Genomic DNA, 27,817 nt, shown 5'->3' with positions numbered 1-27,817 from the left:
CCCACCTTAGCTATCAATCAATTCTGTCATAAAAGGACTATAAACAACAGTGGAGGAAATTCTCAGACCAACAAAAAATCTCTGAAGTTCAGAGTAGTTCAAAATTCACTAACTTTTTCACAAATGTTTATACTATTGCCAAAAAAATATATAAAAAAGCTAGCTAAAAAAGAAAAACAAAGTGCTTTGCAAGACTAAGGTGAGCTGTAGCTCACATTCAAACTCAAACACATTGAAGCTTATATTATAAGCATAATTATAAAACCATCAAAGCCCAAGATAACTAAGGACCTAGGTGCTTTTTAAAAATTCAAATTCCCCAGACAGAGAAAAGTTCTATTCCAGGTACTGAATGAGACTGATTGCATGAAGTTTCTTCAGTTTATGAAACTAGGCCTAAGTCTAGTCCCAAAGTCAAGAGATCAGGCCTTGGACACTGGGAAGTCACATGACCTCTAAAAGGTCAGACTCTTAAGTAACAAGAAGTGACACAATCCGTGGGAAGCCCAGACAACATTGGTGACCATTATGTCCTTTTGGTCTATCCAATGAAAAGACTTGGGTCTTTTCCTATTTAAAGAGCGGTTCTACTGAAAGCTGATCAGGTTCCAGGAATATATGGCAGGAATTGGGATGCCTCCCAAATATGAGCCTGGGCCTCTCCCTGCAGGGACTAAATAAATGCTTTCTCTTTGTACCTGAAGATGTCTCTGATTAGTTAATTTGGGGAAAGGAGTCTAGCACCATTCCACACAATACTGAATAAAGTGAATTGTGAAAGCTGTCTCACAAGATGGAGACAGTGTTATAAGTCAGCTGTGCCCCAGGGCCAGGTTTCATTCTCCAGAGATCACAGTTTGTAAGGAGTAGAATCTTTTCTTTGGAAAACTAAGTTGGGGCCACCTTGGCATTGAAACTCCCATATAAGGTAATTTAGTAACCCTAAAGATGTTGCTGGGTTTCAAGTTTTTCCTCATTTATGACTTAGAATGTGATGTCATTTTATGTGCAAAAATGTTTGTGGCAGCCCTGTTTGTAGTGGCCAGAAACTGGAAATTGAATGGATGCCCATCAAATGGAGAATGGCAGATTAAATTATGGTATATGAATGCTATGGAATATTAACGTTCTGTAAGAAATGACCAGCAGATTGAATACAGAGAGGCTTGGAGAGACTTCCATGAATTGATGCTAAGTGAAATGAGCAGAACCAGGAGATCATTATACACTTCAACAACAATACTATATGAGGATCCATTCTGATTGAAGTGGCTATCTTCGGCAATGAGAGGATCCAATTCAGTTCTAAATGAACAGTGATGAACAGAACCAGCTAAAGTGAAAGAATCTAGTGAAAGAACAGTGGGAAATGAGTGTAGGCCACAACATAGCATTTGCACTCTATTGTTGTTTGCTTGCAATTTTGTTTTTCTTCCCAGGTTATTTTTACCTTTTTAAATCCGATTTTTCTTGTGCAACAAAAGAACTGTATAAATATGTACACATATATTATATTTAACATATATTTTAACATGTTTAACATGTATAGGGACTGCCTGCCATCTAGGGGAGGGGGTGGAGGAAAGGAGGGGGAAAGTTGGAACAGAAATGTTTGCAAGGATCAATGTTGAAAAATTACCTATGCATATGTTTTGTCAATAAAAAGCTATAATTAAAAAAAAAAAAAAAAAAAAAAAGGAAAAAGGAAAAAAAAAGAATGTGAGGTCACTTGTCTCAGCTAATCAGGGCAAAGATCCAGGGAGTGTTAGCCCAGACCTTATATAATTCTTGTCTATTAACTGGGCCTCACCTTCCTTGACTTTGTTGGGAGATGCCCTTTCTCTCCAGATCACAATAAAATTCCTTTCTGCTTTCACCTTGAGAAATCTCCTTAATTTATTTATTTGAGCTGGTGGTTTTTGTCCCACACAGCGCTGAAAAAAATTTGGAGGGAGATGCAGAGACATATATATATATAATCATATAGTCAGCATTCTGTCAGAAATCACAGGAGAATAAGATAAACATTAGAAGATTAAGTAGAAAATTCTTCTGATACTCCAAGAAAAGGGTAAATTGCTAAAAATATAAAGTAAAATTATCAAGCAAATGGTTTCTGAGCACCTAAAAAAAAAAAAAAAGTAAGAAACCACAAAGACTTAGCAGGGATTCAGTGAATAAAGCCAGGTCAAATGACAAAAAATTGCTTTTCGTCAAAAACAGCAAAATGGGACAACTAAATCAGTAGACCGGAGGAATCATAGACATGTAACCAATTATAAGTGAATTTTTTTTTTTTGGCCTGAATGTTTAATTTTATGGGTATCTTGGTGAATGTAATCCAGATACTCAAGTATTATTTGCTACTGTTGATTCGGTAAAATGAGAGAACATCCTGAAAGCAACCCAATTAAGTGACTCCCTGGTCACAAAGTTAGTATGACTCAGAGATTGGAACTTGAATGCAGATTCTAAAGTCAGAGTTCTTTAACAAGAAAATATACAGATAAAATTAAAAAGATAAATATTTTCCTTAGTTATATTATTTTATTTTTTGCTACTTCTTTTTTATATCTTTTTATTTTTCAAAATGCATACAAAGATAGTTTTCAACATTCACCCTCAAAACATGTTGTAAATTTTTCTCCCTCACTCCCCTTCCCGTCCCCCTTCCCCTAAATAGCAAGTAATCCAATATAGGTAAAACACAATATAAATAAAAGCACTTGGCTATTGCTCAGTTATAAAAAGGGATAAGTATGTTGAAGTATACTACAAAATATAGCTGAGCTTAGATAAGGTACATTTCCATTACCTCAAATCTGCAAAGTTTTTGTACATATTTAAAGCAATAAAAAAAGCCTCTCCTGGAATCATAAGCATTTACCCATAGTTGAACTAACTCTCAGAAACAATAAACCTATTACACCTCCAAGATCAAATATTGAATCTTGTATTTGGTGTTCTTATCTTTTTCAGTCTTCAACTTACTTTTAATGGAATACTCTGAGATACAATGATACTGATCCTCAAATCCTCCAACTCCCTTAACAATTTTCACTTTCAATGACTGCCCTCCATATACCTTGAACTCTCTTCTTTCTCATATCCAATTTCTGGTTCCCTGGCTTTCATGAAGTTTCAACAAAAATCCCATCTTCTAAAAGAAGTCTTTCTCGATATTTTTTTACTGCTACTACATTCTTTTTGTTGATTATTCCCCAGTTATTTGGTATATATCTTGTTTGTATACAGTTATGATCATCAATCTTGTCTCTACCACTAGACTATGAGCTTATTGAGAGCAGGGACTTTGTTGGTTTAGTTTGAATTTGTTTGCTTCACTTATTTTTTTAGGGAGATATGTATATCCCCAGTATTCTCAGCACTTTAGCATAATTCTTGACATATCCTAGAATCGAGCCAGAGGGACCCTTGGAAATTAATTAGCTGATCCACCTTTCTCATAAGAGACTAGGAAATTAGGAATCTTTAATTCCAAATTTAATATTCTGAAAAAATATTTGAAAAAAGGAAATTACTTCAATTTCTACTTTTTACCATTTAAGGTCGTCTGTAATCTAATTCAACCGGAACTATCTAAATATTTCCCAAGCCCTCTGTTCTGCTCAGCAAAGAAACCTCATTGTAACTAAGACCTAGGTTATAGAATTCTGAGTTAAAAAGAACTTTAATTAGCCCAACCAGCTGTTTTTAAGGATGGAAAAAAGTTTCAGGCAGTTAGTAGTTTTCCTAAGAACAAAATTAAGCAAGGTTCAAACTCATGTCATCTTTCTGCCACTCCACCCTACTTTTTTTTCATATATTCTTCCTTGAATTCCAGTGGGCTAACATATAGTCTACACAAATGATTTAAGTGTTAAGAAATCTTTGGAGTCAAGACCAATTCTACTACTTACTACCTTATGAACCTGTGATAAATTATCTTTGTTCCTTAATTTCTTTTTTAAAAAGGGGGGGAGGGGAAGAGGGTATATACTAGATGCACTAGTATTTGAATATAAAGATCTCTTTAAAATACAAAAACATCTTTAATCGCCAGACAATTAACATTTATCAATTGCTTACTTTCTCCTGAAAAAGAAAATACAGAAAACAGGATTAATCTTTATTAAGTAGCTCTTCGAGCACCATTATTACCAATAATAGCTAATAGTTATATAGCACTTATTATTGCCAGGCACTGTGCTAAGAACGTCATAATTATTATGTCATTCGATCCTTACAACAATCCTGAGGAGGTAGGTAATGTTTTAATCTCCACTATACAGATGAGGAAGCTGAAGCAAACAAAAAGGTTAAATAATTTGCCCAAGATTACACAAAAAAATGAATAAAGGCTAGATTTTATCTCAGGTTTTCTTCGACCTCCAGATGAGACACGGCTCTAATCAACACACTAATGTTAATAGCAGCTACATAGCTTTTGAAAAATATGTGTGCAAGAATTTAATTCAGCATATAGAACATTAATTGCAAAACATTTTACATGTGTGTATCTCATCTTATTTGAATCTCACAATTCTGTAAGGAAGGAATTAAAGCTATAAATTATGTGCCATTTCACAAATGAGAATGAAATGACAGGGAAACTGAACCAGCATAGCAATTTATACAGTGGCAAAAATATTAAGAAAAGAAATTCAAGTTAAGTGAACAAGTGCCTATTATGTGTCAAGTCTGTGAAGTCCAAGAGACAGGGGAAAAAAAAAAAAAAACAACCCTGGTTCCTGCTCGAATGGAGATCTGAAGTCAAATATTCACAAGAAACTTGTTTGTATTAAATATTAAATCATTTTACAAGTTATCTGTGGGTTGCCAGCAATTTGTGAATTTGTATCCGTGCTTGAGGAGATTGTCTTGAACCCTTTGTCATTTATTACATTTGTCAATAGTAACCAACTTTGAACGATTTTTAAAAGGATGCATATTAATTTTACAAATTACTTAAAGTTAGAATGATAATATTCACAAATTTAAGAAGTGATCTGAAAACAAAATGGGGTTTCAACAAGACCAAGTATGGAGTTGTCTTAACATGAAATAACTAATTAGGTAGAAAGAATTAGATCTTACTAGAGAAGTTTAATTAAGCTACCTTTCCCTTCTTAGAGGTGCTTCTAATAGGATATTCACCACTTTAACTCAGTTGCCTTTCCAACTTATAACATGGAGAAATGGAACAATAGAGAAGAGGGATCTTTATTCCACTAGTAAATTGCTTTGGGATCCCTCCATTTTGTGAAAACAATGTATGCTGGCTACGTTTCAGACTCCAATTTTCTACCTGTACTTTGTCCACCTCCTTCCTGCTGCATGTTTTGGGGTAAATGGGCAAGAGGGAGAGAATACGTAATTCAAAAAAAATTTTTTTTAAGTTTTTTACATGTAATTGGGAAGGAGAAATAAGAGAAGGAAAAAAAAAAAAAAAAAAAAAAAAAGACCAGGCAGCTAGGTGGGTCAGTGGATAGAGCACCAGCCCTTAAGTCAGGAGGACCGGAATTCAAATCTGGTCTCAGACACTTTTCTGCCTCAGCAAAAAAAAAAAAGAAAAGAAAGAAAAGAAAGAAAAGGAAGACAACCTTATTTGGTATTCTTCACAAGACAAAATTCGTCTTCTGATTTCATTTATTTGTACTGTTTGAATCTCTTATTGGTTCTTTTCCTTCTCCTTGCCAACCCTTTCCCCTTGAAACTTCCTTCCATTTACAACCTCTGTATTTTGCACATATTTATTTACTATCTCCTCCGATATAATGTGAACTTCTAGGGGAATTCAAGAATGTTTTTTTCTTTTCTTCTTATCCTTAGGATTTAAGTTTCTAATCTATAGAAAACAATTCAAAAACGATTGACTAATACTCTATTTTGATATTTACTTAAACTACCATTGGAAACTAGTTTATTAATTTCACCTACCTTACTAAAGAAGCACTTACAATAAAATCTTCATATACAGGGAAAAAAACACAACTTTCCAAATCTTTCTCTAGCATGGCATTCCCTACTGCCTATAACATATTTCCACTTAATGAAATAATCACTACTCAGGTAAAATTGATTTTCCTTGCAATCTTCCCCAACCATTCATTACTCACCAAACTTTAAAACCAAGAATTGGGAGGGGGGAGGAATACTGGCAGACAAGGGCTGATGTACCAGTCACAAAACCCTATTTATCATTCCTTTACAATGCTTCACACATTTGTTTCTTCCTTCCCAATTCTACAATCCCAGATCAAATTCTTACACCAATAATTTAGTTAAACTACTTTATTAGCTTGCTAACAGATCTTCTTATAAATTAATATCATCCTGAGTTTTTCAATTGACATAAAAATAATTAATGGGATCTCCATTTCACCACAGAAATAAAAACTGTTAGCATTTAAGGCTCTCTACAATATAGTTCCATTGTACTCTGGCAGATTCATCTCTCACTATTCTTTCCCTTATATGAATTTTCAACTTAAGCTAGCCAGATTACATGGCTTCATTATTTCTCTAATTCCCAACATTCTATGTTCTAATTCACACCCTAAATTTTCATTATGACCTTCCCTAAATTTTACAGATCCTTTCCCAATCCTATATAACAATTATACCATATATACCAACATACCAATTACTATGCCTACTATACTACTAGGTGCTTATCATAAGTAAGGCAGCTAAAAGGCACCTGTAGACAACATAAGCTTGAAGCCAAGAAGAACTGAATTCAAATTTAACCTCAGATACTAACTATGTGGCCTCAGGCAAGTCAATCTGTCAAATGTAAAGTGAGGCACAGGGTTGTAGTGAGAATTAAATGAGATAGTGTTTATAAGATGCTTATTAACAGAGTGCCTAAGTACATGATAGATGCTTAATAAATAATTGTTCTTTCCCTCTCCCCTACATGATACAAAGACAAAATGAAAAACCAGTTCCTGCCTTAAGGGGCTTACTTACAGTCTATTTCCTTTCTCACCATACACCATTCCTCCATCCTTCCCCCACATACACAACTTTTCAAATCAAACCATTCAGGGCCCATTTCAATTTTTCCATGAAAACTGTTTTAATGACCACAAGCAGTCATCTTTGACCTAAATTCCTTTAGAATGTATATTCCATACCAAATTTTTATCATATATTACCTTCAACTATTAGTTCTCAAATGTATGTTTTATCTCAAATAAATCAAAAGATACAATCCATGTTTTTGTCTGTCATTAACACCTACAGCATTGCTTTATCTAGAGTTGAAGTTCGAATGTTGATTATTTGTAATATGCCATTAGCCACTCTAACATGGTTAAATACTATGCCTATCACATTTTAATCAACTACCTTTCCATTGTAATGTAAGATGGCAAGTTGATTTTACCTGAACTTTAATGAAAACAATGGCATGGTATTTTGAAGCTCCAGCTCCAATTACTTGGCAATTCAATGCTATTAATAAGAAATATCAAACTTTTGAAGTTACCTAGTATCAATGAAATATTTTCAAACATATATTTTTAAAACTGCTAGAGAAAAATAGTTTAAAACACTTAAAAATAATACAAATATGGGAAGGAAAATTATACCAGCCTCAAACTTATTTTTTTTTTAACTTGCTCACCTGTCCTCAAATAATAAATTGCATAGAAGATGCTGTGGTAAGTGCTTTTCTATCATTTAAATATGGATCACTCCCAGTATTTAGGAGTAATAAAACAAGTTCATTATGATCACTTAATGAAACTATTTTTTTTGTTGTTTTGCAATGTTAGCAAGCAAAAAAGCATTTTCTCAAATATATGCTAAGTGTCAGATACTATGCAAGGCAAGACAAAAAAAAAAAAAAAAACAAGTAATTCTCTTTCCTTGAGCTTATGATTTTGTCAAGGAAGACAACACATGGAGGAACATTTTTTAAAAATTGGAAATTTCTTCAATAGGGGCTCTAAGATTTGGAGAGAGGAAACAGGATAGGAAAGGCTTCGTGGAGGAGGTGTCATGTGAGCTTATCTTTGAAGGAAACTATAGTGTTCTGAGAAATGAAAATGAAAAAACAAGTACACTCCAAGAGTGGGAGGTTAGCTTTTGCATAGTACAGGGAAAGGAGATGGAATGTCTCCTATAAGGACTAGAAAAAATGTCTGTTTGGATGGAGTAAAAAGAATGTTTGAAGGTGTAATATTCATGACAAAGCTGGAAAGGTGAATTCAAATGTTAAACAAAGAAGTTTGTATTTCGTCATAGAAATAACAGGGAAGAGGATGGTTTCTGTTTTAGGAATATCACTTGGGCAAAAATCAACGAAAAGAGACTACTGTTGGGATGAGAACCAGACTCTTCTCCCATTGACTATAGATAGCGGTTATAAGAAATACTAATATCGTTTGGCATTTTTCTACCCACTCTCCCATAAAGGCTCATAAAAATGTTATAAAAGGAGGCAAAATGTCATCAGGCTTCAGGATTAGCATCTCTAGGTCCCTCATTCTTCATATTAGACTATTATTACCTCCCCCTTTCACCTCCCTTAATAATGATTTCTAAATTGTTGGAATAATTCAGGTGAGAGAAGATGAGGGCCTGAATGAAGAAGGTGACTGGTTTAGTAATGAGAAAGGCATGGGTCCAAAAGATGTAAAAATACAAACAAGATTTAATATTAATTAGCTATGGGAAGGGTGAAAAAGAGTCAATGAGTGTCTAGAAGAATGGCAGTACCTTTAACAGAAACAATAAAGAGGGATAGGGTTGAAAAGACAAAATCAATTCTGTTTCAGAAATATGAATCTGATGTTTGAAAAGTCCAATTTGAAATGTTCAACAGGCAGCTGGTAATATAGGAATGAAGTTCAAAAGAGAAGATTAAGGCTTCTATAGAACAAGGAATCACTTGAATACAGCTGATCATTGACCTCAAGACAAGATGAGGTTATACATTGAGTGTAACAGGTAAGAGGAGCCAACCATAACTCACAGGAGCAGGATATAGAGGTGTGATATCAAGAGAGATGAGATTAAGAAGGAAGGGCCAAATAAATAAAGTCAAGAGAGAATAATGTTAGGAAACTCCAGAGAGAGGGTCAATACTGTACAAATAATAGTACAATTAATGATCAATTAGGACAGATGTCAAGAATGATAAAGATTGAAAAGAAAAAAAAATTGATCCATTATTATTACTTCCCCTCAACAACTTAGAACCCTAAAGTAAAACATTTCTCATTTCAAGTTAGCACATTGCTACACTAAGTAACATTTTCAAATTTCACTTTAATAATGGAATGCAGATTATAAACACAATATAGAAAAGAGTATTTATTAAAGTCTTTATCACTGTTATTATAACAGTGAAACAATGTCCAACAAATTAACTCCACAAGTGACAAAAAAACTCACTTTAATATAAGCATGCCAAAAAACATTCAACTTTTGAGTTAGGAGACCTAGGTTTGAACCTTACATAGCCTTACATATCCTTATGCAGCCACTGACAAATCACTTAACCTTTTTGAGCCCAAGTTCCCATATATATAAAAGGAAGATAGCATTACTATTTACTTTTAAAGAGTTGTTGTAAAGAAAGGCTAAATCTCAACTAATGTACTAATAATAGCATTAGTAGTAAAACAAAGTCCATCATATGACCCGCTAAAGCACTGTTTGCTTCTACCTTGAAGTCTCTCCAAAACTGATAGTACATCCCCCTTCCCAAGTTTCTTGTATTGAACTTTTTTATTTATCTTCTTTCAAGTTATTCTTATATACTTATATGTGAATTTGTTTTCCCCATTTGAGTGTAACTCCATCAAAGTATAAATTGTTTTCATATTTTATATTCTTATTCCCAATACTTAGTGTAGTGCCTGTCACAAAGACACTTAAAAACATGCTTCTGTTGATTAAGTGATTTATTGTGTTATAATAAATTAGGACTGTAAGAATTAGTACAGAATAAAGTCAGCGAAGTCATTGAAAACAATACACATAATGATAAATAAAGTAAAACAACAAAAGAAAACTTAAAAATCATGGTTTTTAATGACTATTGGAAAAGAATGGAGAAAATGAACTCTCCTTTCTTTGCAGAAGTGAGGAATATAGGAAAGAGAAAGTTGTGTATTTGTTCAGATAAAAATAATGCTCCGCATTTGGTGGTTTTTGTTAAAGTGATTCCTTTTGCAATATTTAGAAAAGACAATGACATAAAAAAAAAAGACAAACAACAAAAAAAACCACTTTGATGAAGGAAACCTAAAAATTTAACACTAAAAGAAGCCATCAAAAATTGTATAAGGTTTTGAAAAGAATGCTAGATTTGGAGTCATATGACCTTGCTTCAAGTTCCCAACTTGGCTACCTAATTACATCAGCTTATCAAGTCACTTCTCTATAGGCCTCAGTTTCCTCATTTGTAAAAATGAAGGGGTTAAAGGGACTTCTTTAAGACCCCTTCAAACTCTATCTCACATGTCTGTATATATATCAGGAAACCAGGGAAATTAAGCAATTTGTCCAAGGTCAAATCCTGACATATAGAACTAGAATCCAGACCACCTGACTCCTAGGTCAAAATGTAGGTCATTTTCCAATGTACCATTAAGTATATTTAAAAACTACTAGAGTTAGTAAAAGAAACTATCATTGTCCTAGCCTAAGCATCATACAAACTGATAAAAGTTACTTCTGGAGAGGATTTGTCTCTCACTTTTTGAAGGAGAAAAATGTTTCTTTTGAATTCATGAAAAGTAAGGAATACAATTCATTTTCTCATGAAAAAATTCTTTCATGAATTAACAACCCCATCTACTGGAACTTTAGGTATTTCCCATTAAAGGATATATGACACAAGATGAACCAAGTAAAGATTTTGGCATAAATAAAATGCATTAATATACTAAATTCCCATCTAGAAGTTTCCTCCAATCCCATTATACTGAAGACTATATAGTTCTACACCTCTTACACTCAAACAATTAGACACTTCATTAGTGGCATACTTGCCTTATGTTAGTCCTTCCCCCTCAACTCCTCTATTTTTTAATACTGAAAATTTTTCTTTCAACTTCATCCTAAATTATCTTAGCTTAAAAAAAGGCCAAGGTCTCCCATTGCATACAGGACCACCTCCGGTCATCTTGATCTATCTATATCTTAACATTGAACCCTGGGGTACCTGGAGAAGAAAGTGAGGGCTGGTGCCTCTGCACAGCTTCTCTCACTTAAATTCAATTCATTGGCTTATCATGGCACCACCTCTCTGATGCCATGATCCTCTTCAAAAGACAAACAACAACAAAAACATATCCAAACAGATGCCAAGTCTTGCCATTTCTATTTCTGCATTTCTATATATGCATTCCTATATTCATACAGCATAGTCAAGATCTCTCCATTGCTTTTCTAAGACTATCTTTTTTTAGTTCATTCCCTTGCCTCAAGTCTCTCTCTTCTTCAATCCATCCTCCACACAGCTACAAAAGTCTTTTTTTTCCCTAAAGCAAAGACATGACTATGCTACTCCCCAACTCAAAATCTAGCAGCTTTCCATATCAACTCAAAGAGGAGTTGAATATAAATTGTTCTGCTTGACATTTAAAGATTTTCATAATCTGACTTTGATCAACCTCTCCACTCTTACATATATTACTCTCTTTCCTGATGCTACATACAGCCTAATCAAAATATCTTCTTCTTCTTTTTTTTTTTTTTTTTGCTGAGGCAATTGAGGTTAAGTGATTTGCCCAGAGTCACACAGTCAGGACTTGTGTTAAGTGTCTGAGGCCAGATTTGAACTCAGATCCTCTTGACTTCAGGGCTGGTGCTCCATCTATGCACCATCTCGCTGCCCCCAAAATATCTTATTAAAAATGTTCTTCACAATACAATAAATATCATGTTTGTCCTTTACCACACTAGCTATCCCTTGGTCTCAAATGCAATTCCTCTTCACTTCTGCCTCTTTTATAGCGCAGATTCCTTCAAAACTTAACTCAAATACTACTTTCTACAGAAAGCTTTTCCAGAACACTCCAGGATGCTAGCAACTTATGCCTCAAAATTACAGTTAGTGTACAATTAAACACATACCTCCTGTTTGGCTTTTGTCTTTGGTATACAAAACTACACTAGCCCAATACCTAAAAAATGCTTGAGGTGACTTTGAAATTACAGGAGCTGAAGTCATAAAATTTCCTGGAAAATTACATTAAGAAACAAAGTCATGTTCAGTGCAATATGGTTTGAAACCCAAGGGGAAAAAAATCTTCAGAACTTGGTTAAGGAAGTGCTATTCCCTTATCCAAAGGTCCAAATGTAAAAGTAGAAGCTAGCAGAGGGAGATAGGGTTCTGAAGGATACTAAGAAAACACAACATGAACCACATAAGAAAACACAACATGAACCACATCAGTACTTCAGGTTAAGAGCCTGAAGAGCTTGTTCTTGCTTCTAATCTGGACAAGGCTACGAAGACAGTAAAAAGGTACTGGGTGTGCTTTTAACTGTGTTAGTCAAGCTAAGTAATTCCAAGTGCTACATTTTAGTAAAAATAATAAATTTTCTGATAACTATCTCAGATCAAAACTTTTCCTTCTTTGTCCTTTTGAATCTTTTAAAAAAGACAAGAACAGGAAAAATAAGTCACAAAAGAGTCCAGAAAAATCAAGGAAGCGTCACTCACATCCATCCTTCCTTCCAAAAGATTTGATTTCTTGTACTTTTTAACTTGCAAATTATTTCATTACTTAGTTAATGGTTTCCCTATAATTACTAGCTTAAAAATCCACAGAAACTATTATTTAAAAGGAGGGAAAGGAAGTCAGGTGCTTTTTTCCTCTCAGATGTACTTACGAGATACAGTAAAGAAAAAGATTGACAATCTTTAACAACATTTTCCTGGAGACCTACATAAAGAGAAATTAAGGTGAAGAATAAGTGCTGGCAGCAAACCAAGGGGATCAGTCCATATGTTATGGTGGAGTGAAGAAAACAGAGAGGAAGGAAGAATCCTGTAACCAATTTTAAAGGACTTAGTATCAGTGTAAAGTATTACACAAAGGCACGAGGACACAAAAACAATGACACTATTCAAAAACTATCAAACCAAAGAAAGTGGCCATATGTTTGAATACTTCCCTTTACTATCATTCTATACCTTCACAGATGGATTCATGAAGTTTGAGGGGAGTGGGGAGAGGGGAGAAGGGAATATTACTTTAGTTAACCTGATAATGTGGTTTTTTGGTACCAAACTTTAAGCTGCTCTCAGGACTACAATCTTGAAGTCCTTCTAGTTTGATAGGCCTATAAGAGTTTACTTATACAACAAAAATAAAACAATCAAAAATAATGTGAAATCTCAATGGTTAATGCCCTCTTGCTTATGAAACAGTGTTACCTATAGTCACTAAGGTCACTAAGCACCCCAAGCTAGTTATTAAGACTGTGAGCTTCTTAAGAAAAGGGCTGCTGTTGTGGGTTTTGATTTCTTTGTTGGGGTTCTGTTGTTGCGGTAGTAGGTACTAACTAAATGCTGGCTGATTCGATAATTGCTTAGATCCAAGCTACAATGCAAAACAGATTCACTTTCCTGGTAGAACAGGACTGTGAGAACTTAAATTCTAGAATCCTTTCTACAAAAGTCATTGATGAGTATATGTTACACATTAAATATAGTATCAATAAAGCTTGAAAAAAATTATAACGAACAAACTTAACCCCAATGATACATAATGGTACTTTGCCTTTCTCACCTCACTCTCCTGACTATTTTACAGTCAAAGAAGCAGGATAGGAAACACTTCACAGACTTTTTAGATGTAGAGATTAGTCTCACTGCTTTTTTTCCTTCCTTTTTATTCTTTGTTACAATGGATGCTTCTGGAGGATGGGGCATAAGAGGAAAAAAGAGCTATATACTGGGAAATGGCAATGCAAAAAAATATATTTTTTAATTTAACAAACTTTTGCAACAACTTATTCAAATAAATTCCATGGCTGTAACTATTATCCAAAAATACCACTAACTTAAGTTTTCAAAATTTGGGCATTTCAAAGTTAAAAGTTTATAATGCCAACTCTTCCAAACATGGCTTTCCAAACTGAAAATTTTCTTTTTTTTTTTTTAAACATTTTACATTATATCTGCTACTTTATGCTACTAAATATTTGAATATTCTTACATGGTAAAATGTATGTGTTATTATTCTATTCAAGCAAGCAAGGAACTATAGTTCCTCATTTAATTACTGTGTGGATACCTACACATCAGTTGCCATCCCTGAAGGTTTGGGCCTTAGAAACAAAATCTAGTGGCTATCTACGGCAGCACCCATTTCTAACCAATTCATCATCATCAGTCTTATTGCTGACATTTTTCAGGGCTGCCTACCTGACAAATTGCTGTTATTCTTCCTATGTTAATCTGGAGCTGATGCAAATATACCTTTTGGACTTCAGACACTTAGCAAGATTAAAACTGTACAAAACCAAGCTATCTAAATGGACATTAAACTGTCCATCTGTAACTGAGTATTCACAAATAATACTAATGAAAATACAGTTCCTAGATAAACACATGCTAAGTTTAATATACTATCTTATCTGAGTAAAATACCCAATATCTGATACTATCTTTCAATTTCTTCATATTCTGACGAATGAGTAAAATGAGTACACAGACACTTAGAAGCTCAAGTGAATATCTTTCTTTTAGAATATTCTCTATTGAAGAATTATCAAGTTATTTGCTTTATCTCAAAAAGTAACTTTAATCTTCCCCAGCTGATGCAAAAAAAAAAAAAATTGTTTTTCCACTTCCAAACTTGTCAGTAGTTCATCTTTTAATAACATTTTAATCTAATTATGTTTTATAAAAGATTGAAGTCCCTATAATTCTTCAGATAGCAGTATTTATTAAGATCAATGTTTCATACTATAATATGTATTTGGTTTCTAAACTTAAAATTTAACAGTTACAAATACAAAAATTTCTAAAATATCACAAACTACAAAATTAGTTTCACAGAATGTAGATGTCAACTAGTCAAAGGTTGGTCACAAAGCCAGACTTGCTTGAAATTGAAGCACATACTCTTGATATTTGGAAAATGGAAGTATATACCTCTTTGCAATCAGTACTCTTTCAATATCCTACACTGAAAAGCAGCAGTAGTTTCGGGTTTGGCCATTAAATGATGCAGCATGCACAGGTGTATACACACGCATACATACATGCAGACACATACCCAATGAGTTTCACTATTAGTTGTATTTTATGTACAAAATAGTATGCAACTCTAAACTAGATATTAATGTAGCATTAAGAGTACTTAAATTTCATTAGACCTGGTTTTGAATCCCCTTTCTGCTAACTCCAATCTTGGGCAAATCTTTCTAGCTTCATTTAAGTTTACAAAATGAAGGAATTGGACAACATGACCCCTAGTCTCATCCAGCATTAAATCCTATGATCTCTAGAGGTTATTTATAACCCTGACTTTGGATACCATGACATGAAGCCACTTTACAAGTAAAAGTATTTTTAGAGATAGCATGCAAGAGTCCTGGAATAAGAGTCAAAAATACCTGTATTTCAATCACAGCTCTGTCTCTTAAGTTCAGAAACCCTAGATAAATGAACCACTGACCCTCAGTTTCCTCATCAGGAAAAAAGGGATAAAAATATAATCATATCTTTCTTCAGAGACTTCCTGTAAAGAAAATACTTTCTAAGTCTATAAAGTACTATATGTTGTTTATCATTATTAACTACTAACAACTGTATAGTGTTTTAAGGCTTAAAAAACCCTTGACAGCCCATAAGGTAGAAGATGAAGTAAACAAAATTTATTAAGCACCTGCTATTATATGCCAAGCTAAGTGCTTTACAAATATGTTATTTGATCTTCACACAACAACCTTGTAAATTAACCATTTTTATCCCTATTTTACAAAAGAAGCAGACACCATATTGGGTCACTCCAGGCCCACTATCTACTATGCCACCCAGCTGTCCAATATTATTCCTATTATGTAGATAATAAGGAAAGTAAGGTTCACAATACACTACTACTATTATTAGAGTACTTTAAATAAATATCTTTAATTGGAATCCACAAAGCCAAGGATCAAAGGCCAAACACCAAATTCTAATCTACAGCAAATAGTCATATCAAATTTTCAAAATATAGTTCAAGAGACATGCAATAAGTAAGAATTACACTCTGATAGACATATAAAGCAACATTTCTAAGTATAAACAAATATCAAACAAAAAGCTGTATGGATATTTCAAGAGGAGTGAATGTTACAAAATTTAAAAATAGATACATAAATCCGTATTGCAAATGGGGAAAGTAGAGAAACAAGATATTAATGGAATTTTTAGCTGAAGCCTTTAGTAAAGCAAAAAATCCTAATTTGCATTTTCTAGAAATGTTTTTATTTAAAGACCTTCAATAACCAGAACCTAAATAACTGCTCATCTAAATCACTACAGAAGAAAGGAAGTCAAATAAAAGTACTTTTAGATTTCTATTCAAAAAATATTAAAAAATAAAAAATTGCAATAAGTTTACTAAATTTCAGGCTACTGCACATTACAATTAAATAGTGCAATTTAGTCACTCTGAGATTAAAGCCAACATTTTTTTTACAATTCTAGTTGAATAATTTAAAAACAATGCCTTTAAATAAATAAGGTGGTTTTTTTTTTTTTTAATTTGTCTTTGGAATTTAGAGTTGTTACATAAAATTCAGGTTACAGAAATCTGCTCTTAAACCTGGAAAGATTTACATGAACTGATGCTGACTCAAGTGAGCAGAACCAGGAGAATAGCAACACTATGAAGATTAACTGATTGACAACACTTCTTAGCAATGCAATAATCCAAGACAACTCCAATAGACTTGTAATGGAAAATGCCACCCACTTCCAGATTAAAAACAATGATGACTAAATGTAGATCAAAGCATATTATTTTCACTTTTGATGTTTTTTCCTTATATTCTTATTTTTCTTTCCCAACAAGACTAATGTGGAAATGTTTAAATGATGAAAAATATGTAACCACTCTCATATTGCTTGCTATCTTGGGGAGGAGGTAAGGAAGAAAGGGAAAAAAATTGGGGACTCAAAATCTTACAAAAATGAATATTGAAAACTATTTTTATATATAATGGGAAAAAAATACCATTAAGAGATAGATAAAGAAATCTGTTCTGAAAAAGGTTTGTGTAATTCTCAATTTTCTTCTTTCCATTTCAGATAGATGGCTTCTTTCAAAAAACCAGGACAATTATAATTTCTCAAATCAAAGGTAAAAATATATATACAATACACAAATCATAGCCAGGTCAATGACATCAGAAAGAGACACAATCCTTTCATTTTAGATGAGGAAACTAAGGATAAGGAATTGTAAAGAAAGATTTCTAGCTCCAACTTAAAATACTTTTTAACATAACATGCCTTTCAAAAATACCATTGCTTTGCACTACACCTTTATCTTTTCTCATTCTCACATTGATTAGTTTAGCTAAATAACAATCATAAAATTAGTTTTATTACGGGTTATAGTATTTCAAAGCATTTTTGAAAACATTTTCTCTGGGGTATAAATATTTATAAATAATATGTACACTCACATTTTGTGAGTGAATAAACTGAACTTCAGATTAAAGTGATTTGCCCAAGAACAAATCACTATTAAACTGAGAGAGAGAAGAACTGGAACCAAACTGGAACCCAGGTCTTCTGATTCCTAATTGTATGCTCTTTCCATTTTACAACAAACTGTCCATTCTATTAAATTTCTCTGCATACTCACTAAGGAAAAATTCAAACAGAAAATTTTCAAGTCTCATAACAACTTCCATTAACAAACATCCAGGGCATTTTTTAAACTATTATTGTATGAAAAAAAAATCCAATTAAAAAACCACTTATGAAACAAGTTATTTAGATATTTGCATATCCAATAGTAAAAAAAATTAAAATAAAATCCCCAACAAAAGCAGTAAATGGTAATAATTATAATAATAAAATAGGATTATTTTATTTATCCACTAAACAGTTAAAGAGCACTTTCCTTCCTCAAAAATCAAATTTTGGGTGCTGGAGAGTCACATAATTGAATGTGGGAGTTGGGAAATTATGATTATAAGCAAATGTTCGATTTGTATACCTACTTTATATACTTGGATATATACTTTATATACTGGGATAAAGCAAAAATTTCTCAAGTGAAAAGAGATTTCGAGTGGAAAAAGTTTAAGAAGCCCTGCTCAAAACCACCCTGTGAAATGGATAGATATTTGCTATCTCCCTTTACCTATGGAAAAACTGAAGCTTGAAATAATAAATATGGCTAAATGAATTTAAACTTGGGTCCTCTGACTCCAATCCATATAATAGGTTTTCCATCCCATCAATATCTCAAATGGAAGGAAGGGGGAGGGAGGAAGAATTTATCTTTTTATCAAAATCCACATATCATTTACATTTTACATTTTTATCTCAGTTGAAAGGGATAGCTAGGTGATATAATGAACTAGCCTCAAGTTGGGAAGATAGATGTTCCTAAATTCAAATGTGGCCTCACACACTTAACAGCCATGTGATTCTGGGCATCACTTAACCCTGTTTGCCTCAATTTCTCATCTATAAAATGAATTTGAGTAAGAAATGACAAACCACTTGGATATCTTTGCAAAGAAAACCCCAAATATAACTTAACTGAAAATTTCTTAAAACAATATTCTTTCAGTAGCTCATGTTTAATGCCTCAGTCATCCTTGATTCTTCTTCCTCACTCTCCCAATCCATGTCCCACCAAATCTTGTTAAACGGTACCTCTAAAATACTTCTTCACATTTCCTCCCCCTTCTACGGTCAACACTGCAATCATCCTAGTTCACTCTTTAGCTCTCCCAAGAACTACTAAAGCATTTTAAGTAATCCTCCAGTCTGTTCTCCAACTTACAGCTTGAGCAAATAGATCACTGCCCTGATCAGTGCAGGCCCACTATCTCTAGAATGAAAAAAGAAATATGAAGAGATACACACACACACACACACACACACACACACACACACACACACACTCACGTTCCTCAACCTGGAATGTAAATTTCAAATCTTTCCCCATCTGGTTCCCACCTATCTTTTCCAGACTCATTTCATATTATTATCCTTCACAAACTCCAAATGTTCAAGACAAATTGATCTATTGGCCATTCCCTGAATTTAGCATTCCAGCTTCACACAAGTTGTCTGTCAAGACTGGAATAAATTCTATCACCACTATCCTCTTTCCATGCTCAGGGTAAGGTGCCACTTCCTCCAAGCTGACTTCCCTGATTCCATAACCTGATTTCTTAAAACTCTCTTCTTTAAGAGTACTTCATAAATGATTTATCTCTGTATCTCTCATGTCCCTAACCCCTCCTACCCACTACCCCCAGCAACTCCTAAACAACTTTAAGTCAAGGACAATTACATTTCTATCTTTGTATTCTCTGCACATAGAATAGTTTGAACTGTAGGTAAAGAATATCTATGAAACTCAACATCTAACTTCTAAATTCCACACATTTTAAATGAACTTTTAACGCATGAAGTCCACTTTAGAGGTCAAAGATTTTTTAAAAATCACGTAAGAAAAAAAATACCAAGGAACGTCAAGATCTATGCAGATCCTGGGAGTTAACTACCCCTAGTCTGAAATAGTCTAAAACTATCATTAAATTATTTTATCTAATTATGAGTACTGTACCTAAGCTAATATTTTAAAATTCTGAAAATGCTTCTTAGTTCTATGCCAAGAATGCAATAGATAATCAAAAACTCAAACTGCTTAAGGTGGAATAGGTTCTGATTTTTTTTGTTTGTTTCATAAAATAAGCACATTTCAAAACAAAGTTAGGTGATAATTTTAGGTAAGATTTCAGTAACTATTTTTAAAAAGATGGAATGAACTTTCCCCCCTTATATTTCAGACCAAATATTACTATCATTTTTCACTGTTAGCAACAATTTATGTTGCTTGAACTCTCAAAAAATCTGAAATATTTTGCCATTTTAGATTTTTCTTTAAAATAATGTAATTAAATTAACAAAAAAAATTTTAAAAACAAGCTAAATATTGTTTTAGAACTTAGGCATTTATTTTTACAATTTTATTGGGCGCCCAATGAAACATACAACTTATATACTCTGAAGAATTTCCTATACAACTTTTGTTTTCTTAAGAAAAAACCCCACTTAAGCTGGAAAAAACAAAAACAAAAATAAATTAGCAATTTATAACCAACATTTTATTACTGATATAGTTAAAATTTATACTGGAAACTAGTATCTACTAATTGAAAATTACTTATGGAGATGCAAATCATAAGCTGTTTCACAAGTAGTATAAATATTCCCCAAAGAATTTTTTTTAAAAATTTGCACATATATTCATACACAAAAAGTGCCTATGTCCATAATCCGTCATTGTTCCATTAGTGAGGCCATGTTCATCAGTTATGTGCATTTTAAAATATTAAAACTCTCAAAATGCAAAATTTTCAAAACAGCCCACAAGCCATGCATTAGCATTAAAAATTGGTTCAAAAAATTAGGCATGCATTAATAAAACCAATAAAATTTAATGACATTCACTGAAGTCTACCCAGTTGGGAACCAACTTTTACATTTTAGATACACCAGAAGTCAATTTTTCTGAAGTAAATGTTTACTGAATTAAGTAGATTAAACCAAAGTTTAATTCACCTTATCTCACATTGTCCCTCTAAACTCATTAAGCAATCAAATCACAACACTATCTTAACTTTTGGTTCAACTTTATTTTTCTATTTTTTAAAAAACAAAAGAGACACTATACACTTTTTATCATTCAATAATATGAACTCTTAGGATACAGCTCTCAAAAGTGTAGAAATGAAAAAAAGTTATGAGGCAAAAAGATATGGTGACCTCAATAAGAAACTTCTGAATTTTGTTTAATTAGGTTAGAGGAAGAAGGCATTTTAAAGGCTATCCTCTTGTCAAAAAATGTACCATCTATTTTTGTAGCAAATTCCTGCTGTATATAGCTTCAGATGTCAATCCAATCAGCCAAAGACAAGCACCAAAAAAAATTTAAAAGTGAAATTAGCGACTACTTTAATATAGAGCATCTATATATACCTATATATGGGGGAGAGGTGTTATATATATGGCAAAAGGCTAATCTCACCTCTAAGTGCCCCTATTCATTAGATATTATTCCATTTACATCATGTAATATTAGGGTGATGAATTTTTCCTAGTCCTTAAATGTAATGACCATTTAAAAGTTCATCAATAAGAAAGCCAGCTTCCTAAGTCAGTCTCACTAGTTCATACATCTTATCTGTACAGTTTTTGTTTTATATTGGAGTTAAAATTTCAAATGTTTTTAATTAACATAATCCATACGATCAAAGAAATTCTGTCAAAGCATTTTCCTTTCCATTATCACTTTCTATACAGCTGCTGACACCTCCTGGGTAACAAGGAAAATATCATTTTTTACTACTTAATAGGTTACTCTTCTTGTTTTTACTATAACTTTTAAAGTTTTTTGCATAAAAACATCTTAATTCCTGGACTATTTTTTCCTCCTGAGCATTTTATGTACAGATACATGTAAGTATATGAATATATAAATAAACCCCTTAAATAATCATAAAACAAATTTTTAATATTTAAATGGTGGGGGATAGCAATGTCTCTGAAAACTTCAAGGATGAAATTTTGTGCCATTTATATAACCACCATTTTACAAAACTCCAAATATTTCATTAAACAATAAGTGTAATCTTGACAAGATAAGCACTTAAGACAATCTGATTAATTATATGGCAATGCAATTAAACTATTTTAAAAGGATGCACTATCAATGACACAAACATTAAAATAAAAATTAAATGGGAGAATACTCTTTTTTAATGGGAAAAAATTCAATTCACTATGCTATTCATTTTTAAAAACAACAAAAATTAATGTTGAAATAAATCTAGCATAGAATGGATTTTTTTAAATCTTTACATCCCTAATACTTAGCATATCATCTTACAGTAGTCAATGCATTTAATAAAGACTTAATTGATTTTTTATTTTCTAAGCATATAACATTTTCAACTGCATAAATCCTTTTTCAAGTAATCAAAAATTAGAAGATTTAGGGGCTATACAATGTTTCCTATTATATGTCAATGGCTTTTCCATGGTTATCAGCAGTTTTTAACTCCCCAAATAGTATGAGGGAATAGAAAATTTATTTAATTAGTGGCTTTTCTTCTGCCTTCCATAAACAAAAGTCTAATTGACTCATCTCCAAGTGTTATTCTGCCAATCTGATGTTCTCCCATTTAATTCATTACTCTAATATAAGACTTGATGAAATTAAATTTTATTTTCAAGGTTTTTTACATAAAAAATAAATTTTAAATTCTAAATCACCATTGGTATTCCAAATGAACTGATATATCTCCCTTTTCCATTTGAAAACTACCTCCAAGATAGGGCCATTAAGATTATGTATTGTTTTTCTGTTTGAAAAACTTAAATACTTGGGTATAAATATATCTGCATTAGATATACTTATATCCGTGAATTTTTCAGTTTTTAATCATTTGAAAATCCTTCCCTCTAAAAACCATAAACTGCAGCACTAGGTTGAGTTAATCTTGAAACACTTAAGTTTTGATAGTACTATATGAATAAATTGACAGGGACCCAACTTCTACATAATATTTTATAAACAATATAAAAAGCATAAATTAATCTAAAGCAAACGTGTGCTAAGTTTTTCTTAAGGATATCAAGATTTTCATAATTATATAACTCAAAACAAGCAATCTTAAAAATAATAATAAAAATTTTAAGATTATAAATCAAAATGCTTAATGCTCTATTGCTAGATTCCTCTATACACATTAAGTAAAACCACAAAATACTGCTGGAACTAAAATGTTCATTTATTAAATTCACAATCTTCCTTCATTAATTTTACAAAAATGAAAAGACATTTTATCTGCATATGTAAAACTTATTTTGATACAAAGGTAGGAATAAATCCTAACAGTCTTGACAAAAACAGTATGTTTGAAAAGATAGAAAAACACAAAAAGAAACAAGAACTGTCTAAAGTCACAATTATTTTGGCAGGGAAAAAAATCCAAAACATTTTATGTATTTCAGAATTAGTTAATATGGATATACATATATCAATTTGCAGTCAGAAAAAAAAAAAATCAGTTTAACATTTCTAACAATGGCAGGGAAGTGTTTATTCCACACTAAGGAAAAACTTTTCTGGCAGATTTGAGCTGGTTTGATAACAACAATTTAACTTCCTAGTCATTATGCCATCCATTTTAAACATCCTTGTTACCACATAAATCAGATCTTTACACTGGGGATCTGAAGAAATTATAACTCAGAACAGATTCAAAGTCATACTTTAGGTTTAAATGTGTTATTATTTTTTTAAACATCAGAAGGGAAGAAAACATGGCAATTAAAAAAAAAAAAAGATACATTTTATATAGAATTCAGCCTTTAAAATTAAGAGGAAAAATCCAGTGTCTGCTTCCATTTTTCGATGCTTTCCATTTCGAAAAAATGAAAAAGAAAAGGTATATTTTGCTTCTCCGGATTTAACAATTTTCAGTGCCCAAACTTTTTTTTTTTTTTTTGAGATTTGAATAAAGGCTCACCGTTAACAAGAGTTAATTTTAAAATATTGTTTACAACTCAGCAGCAATTAAGTGCTTAAGATATTGAAAGAAGACTTTTGAAAAATCTTAAAATGCACGTTTAATTACTACTGTGCTTTTTTTTTCCCGTTGGCACAATAAAACTTGTCAGAAAAGTTCCTAAAGTATAAGGATTTCTCATAATTGTATTCAATCTGTTGAAAAGTTTGAATTTTTAAGATGTAAGCTCGTTTATTCAACCACTAGATAAGAATCACAAAACACTGGCACTGCTTGTCTTAGAATCATTTTGATTTCTTTTTACATCTCTTCAATGCAATGTTGTACTTGATTCCTCCTAAAATATATCTAGTGTAAAATAAGAACCATTTCCAGAAAATTCATTCCTGAAATGAGACTTCCTTTAAATTTGCCAAAGGGAGTATCTCAAAAGACTACTTAAATTCATTAATAGTGTTTAACTAGTTTTCATAAAATCTTTACCAATTATCTATAAGAAACATACGCATGTCTACACAGAAAAGACAGAATTATCGAATTTTCAACATTTCAACAAATCAATTTAGAATATTGGAAATTTTATCAATTCTACAGCTAACATTCTTCATGATTAAAAAAATAATAACTAGCGCCCCTTAGTGCTCACATTTGGAAAGACTCAACTTAAGAGTTCTGAAACTTTTTTTTTTTTTTTTTTTGGACATTCCAGAAAGTTTTCTGCCTCCACAATTCTTCCACTCAACTGCCAACACAAATAGGAAAAAGCAGAAATACTTAAAGGGGCAGTTTAACTTTTCCGGTAGTTCTACCATGCACAGATTAAATGACTATTTAGAATGGAAAAAGACAATATGAATGTCAGTTTAAAAAAACTTTTTTGAAACAACAACAAAATCTGAGTTAGTTATAATGGACTAATACTTTGAGCTACCACTGGTTAATTCCCGAGATTTCCAGAACTACAAAGGCCTTTTAGATTCTTCTTAAACCATTTTTATCACCAGGGACATTTCCGGTCTTTTGTTCTTCAGTGACACTTAAAACTGGGTTTCCCTCCCCACCCCCATTCCTCAGCAGGATATTTTATCTAAATTAAATAATATTGAGTTATTTCTGAAACTTTAAAAATCCATTGTCCACCTCTTATTTTTAATTTTCAGTCATCTTTAAAAAATTAAGTTTCTTAATCACTGATCTCTTGGCTACTCAATTTCCAAAAAACATCCAACATTCATCTTTCATCGTGTCCATAAATCTCCACACGATAAATCAAAGCTCCAAACTTGTTCACCAAAATATCACGTCTGGGTTTGCCAACGTTGTTCTTCGGGTCCCTAACTATGGCTTCTTCCCTTAGCCTCGGCCCCCCAAACTGCTGCCGCTCCCTTTCCAGAACCCCCTTCTCTTTCCAGCACGACAACGCCTTCAGGCACATTATCTTCGTCCCTCATTTGGCATTCCCCTCCCAAAAAAGTGAAGTTAAACTCGAATGGTTTTCGTTTCCTCAAATCAAAAAAGACAAAATGTTCACTTGTCATTCTGTCCTCCACTTCAATCAAATTAGCTCCTCTACTATGGCATTTATGTTTAAGTATAAACAAAGAAAACCCGCTTAGTAACTTCTCTCTGAACATTTGCAAGCTCTACAGACTTTAAACTGAATTCCGCCCTTCTCGGCCAGGAATTCCACAAGGCAGAGGAAGGCATGAGCAGGAACTAGTAGAATCTATTTCGAAAAGGTTAGGTCAAACTTCCTTTTCGGAAGAAAAGGAAAGGGTTCGGCAGAGGGGACAGACACGAGGGGACCGTGTTCCTTTCCTCGCCTAGGTTCGGGGGTCCTGCGCCGGGCTCCGGGGGGGCCACTCCTGCAGAAAGCACGCCGCCACTACCCTGTGTCCCGGTTTTCCCATATTTCTAAAATCCAGACTCCAAGCCTCAGGGGTGGTGGGGGATCGGGACCTAGTCGGTTACCCGGCGACTGCTTTCCCTTACTCAAAGCAACTCGGGGGACTGAAAAACAAATAACCGGAGATGGACTGACTGGAAAATGGTGGGGAGCGACCGGACAGGGCCCCGGGCCCTAGGTCCTCGGAACCAAGTTTTCCACAGCTCCCCAAAAGCTTCCCGAGCCCAACCTCCGGCAGGGCTGCCGGCCGGCCGGCCCCGCAATAACCCCAGACCCGGGTTTCGCCGCCCGGCTCCCCGGGGGCCCCGCCCTCCCAAGTGGCCCCGGACTTTCCCGGTACCTCTTAGCCGCTCGGGCCAAGCCCCCTGGGGCAGGCAGGACCTGGGCCTCCACTAGCCGCCCCGGATCCCAAGGTCTCGGGGCTCTCCCAAGTAGCCCCCTAGCCCCGGGGCGCTTGAGAAGAGGCGTCGGCGCCCCGGGGCCAAAACCGACAAGGCAGGATGGGAGGGAGGGGGAGGGGGCGGAGGAGCCTTTTACCTTCGTCCAGCAGCCGCTCGAGATGGTTGAAGATCCCACAGAAGTTGGGCAGACTGCTCATGAGCTTCTTGTCGTTCATCAGCTGCATCAGGTAATCTGGGGTCGGCTTGGGCTTCTCCTTCGTTTCCATTTCCCCGACCATATTCCAAGCCCCGCAGCTCACACCGCCCGCCGCCACAGAAGAAAAAGGGGGCACAGGGGGCGGGGGGGCGAGCCCCAAGAAGCCGGGGGCTGCTCCGGGAGGGTCTGCAATCTTCGCCCGCCGCGGGGAAGGAAGGAGACGGGAGGAAGAGGAGGAGGAGACGGGGGGGCAGGGGGGGAAGCCGACTGTCCCCACAGCGCAGGAAACCGAACCGCCCGCTCTGCCCCCCCCACCCCCCGCAGGCACTTTTCCCTCCCGCGGCCGCTGTTCCCACAACGTGGGTCCCGGAGCCGCCGCTCCCGCTGCTCCCGCTGCTGCCGCTGCTCCCGCCGCCTTGTCCTCCTCCTCGTCGTCCTCCTCCTCCTCCTCCCGCCGCTCGCTGCTCCCGGTGCTGCCTCCGCTGCCCAGCTCAGCCCGTCCCCTCACGAGTGCCGGCGGGGTGGGGAGGGGGAGGAGGGGTTATCTCCGCGGGGCCCCGCTCTGGGCGCTGGGGGAACCGCTTTCGCTGGGAGGAGGAGGAGGAGCCGCCGCCGCCGCCGCCGCTACCGCCGGGGTTTTGGTTGCCGCTGCCGCCGCCGCTGCTGCTGCTGAAGCTGCTCGTTTGGTTTCTCTCAGGCTGCTACTGCCTGATCCGCCGCCGCCTCTGCCGCGGGCTCGGGGTCTCTCTGGGCTGGTCCCCGACGCTGCCGCCTCTGCCGCTGCTGCCGCCGCGCACTGACTCTCCCGCTCCTCCTCCTCCCCTTCCTCCTCCTCCTCCTCCTCCTTCTTCTTCTCCTCCTCTTCCTCCTCCTCACTCACTTGGCTGTGGAGTTCGCTTCAGTTCAGGCGGCGCTGCCAGCAGCGGCGGCAGCAGCAGCGGCGGCGGCGACGGCAAGGGGAGGGTAGAAAGGAAGGGGAGGGGAGGGGGAGGAGGAAGGGGGGGAAGAGACTCGAGGGGAGGGGGAGGAAGGGGAGGGGGAGCTGCGAGGAGACCGGGGCGGGGCGGGGCGAAGGGGGGGAAGGGGAGGGGGAGGGGAAAGCGGCCGTTAATCCGAGACTCTGTCGGTGTCTTCCCCACACCCTCACGCTCCCGCTCCTCCCTTCCCTCTCGCCCTCCCGCTCACCCCTTTCTGCCCTCTCTATTCCGGGCCCTGGAGTTGTAATCGGCGACTCCCTCTCCCCCGGGGGATGGGGTGGGGTGGGATGAGGGGTAGAAAGAGAGGAATTTGGGGTGGGAGGGGGATAGGGGAGGGAGGGAGGGAGGAAAGGAAGGAAAGAAGGGGAGAGGGAAAGGCACGCGGGCGCAGCCCCGCCGAGGCCGAGCCCGGGGGTCCGAGCGCGAGGCGCGGAACTCGGGAGGGGGAGGCGGGGTTCCCCCACACACGCAAGCCTCGCCGCCTCCCCCCTTCCTCCACGCGGGGATGGTTGAGAAAGACTGCGGGGGGAGGGGGGAGGGAGGGAAAGGAGTGGAGATTGGATGAAAGAGCTACGTAGGC

At 35.5% G+C, this 27,817-nt stretch overlaps 1 protein-coding gene across 6 annotated transcripts in view; it reads right to left on the bottom strand.

Annotated features, from left to right (window-relative positions):
* QKI (QKI, KH domain containing RNA binding) overlaps window positions 1-26,792 on the bottom strand; it is a 177,153-nt gene extending 150,361 nt beyond the window's left edge. For 3 of the 6 annotated variants that reach the window (XM_051998075.1, XM_051998078.1, XM_051998077.1), the window contains exon 1: window positions 26,201-26,792. In XM_051998075.1, coding sequence (XP_051854035.1) covers window positions 26,201-26,342 — 142 coding nt within the window. In that variant the 5' untranslated portion in view covers window positions 26,343-26,792. The remainder of the gene's footprint in view (window positions 1-26,200) is intronic. The other 3 variants (XM_051998072.1, XM_051998073.1, XM_051998074.1) reach the window with 1 other exon arrangement.
* Window positions 26,793-27,817: the final 1,025 nt, after the last annotated feature.

Source organism: Antechinus flavipes, chromosome 4 (genome assembly GCF_016432865.1).
Source record: "Antechinus flavipes isolate AdamAnt ecotype Samford, QLD, Australia chromosome 4, AdamAnt_v2, whole genome shotgun sequence".
Taxonomy (NCBI): domain Eukaryota; kingdom Metazoa; phylum Chordata; class Mammalia; order Dasyuromorphia; family Dasyuridae; genus Antechinus; species Antechinus flavipes.
The sequence above is the reverse complement of the archived record's forward strand: the minus strand, read 5'-3'. Positions and strand labels throughout refer to the sequence as shown.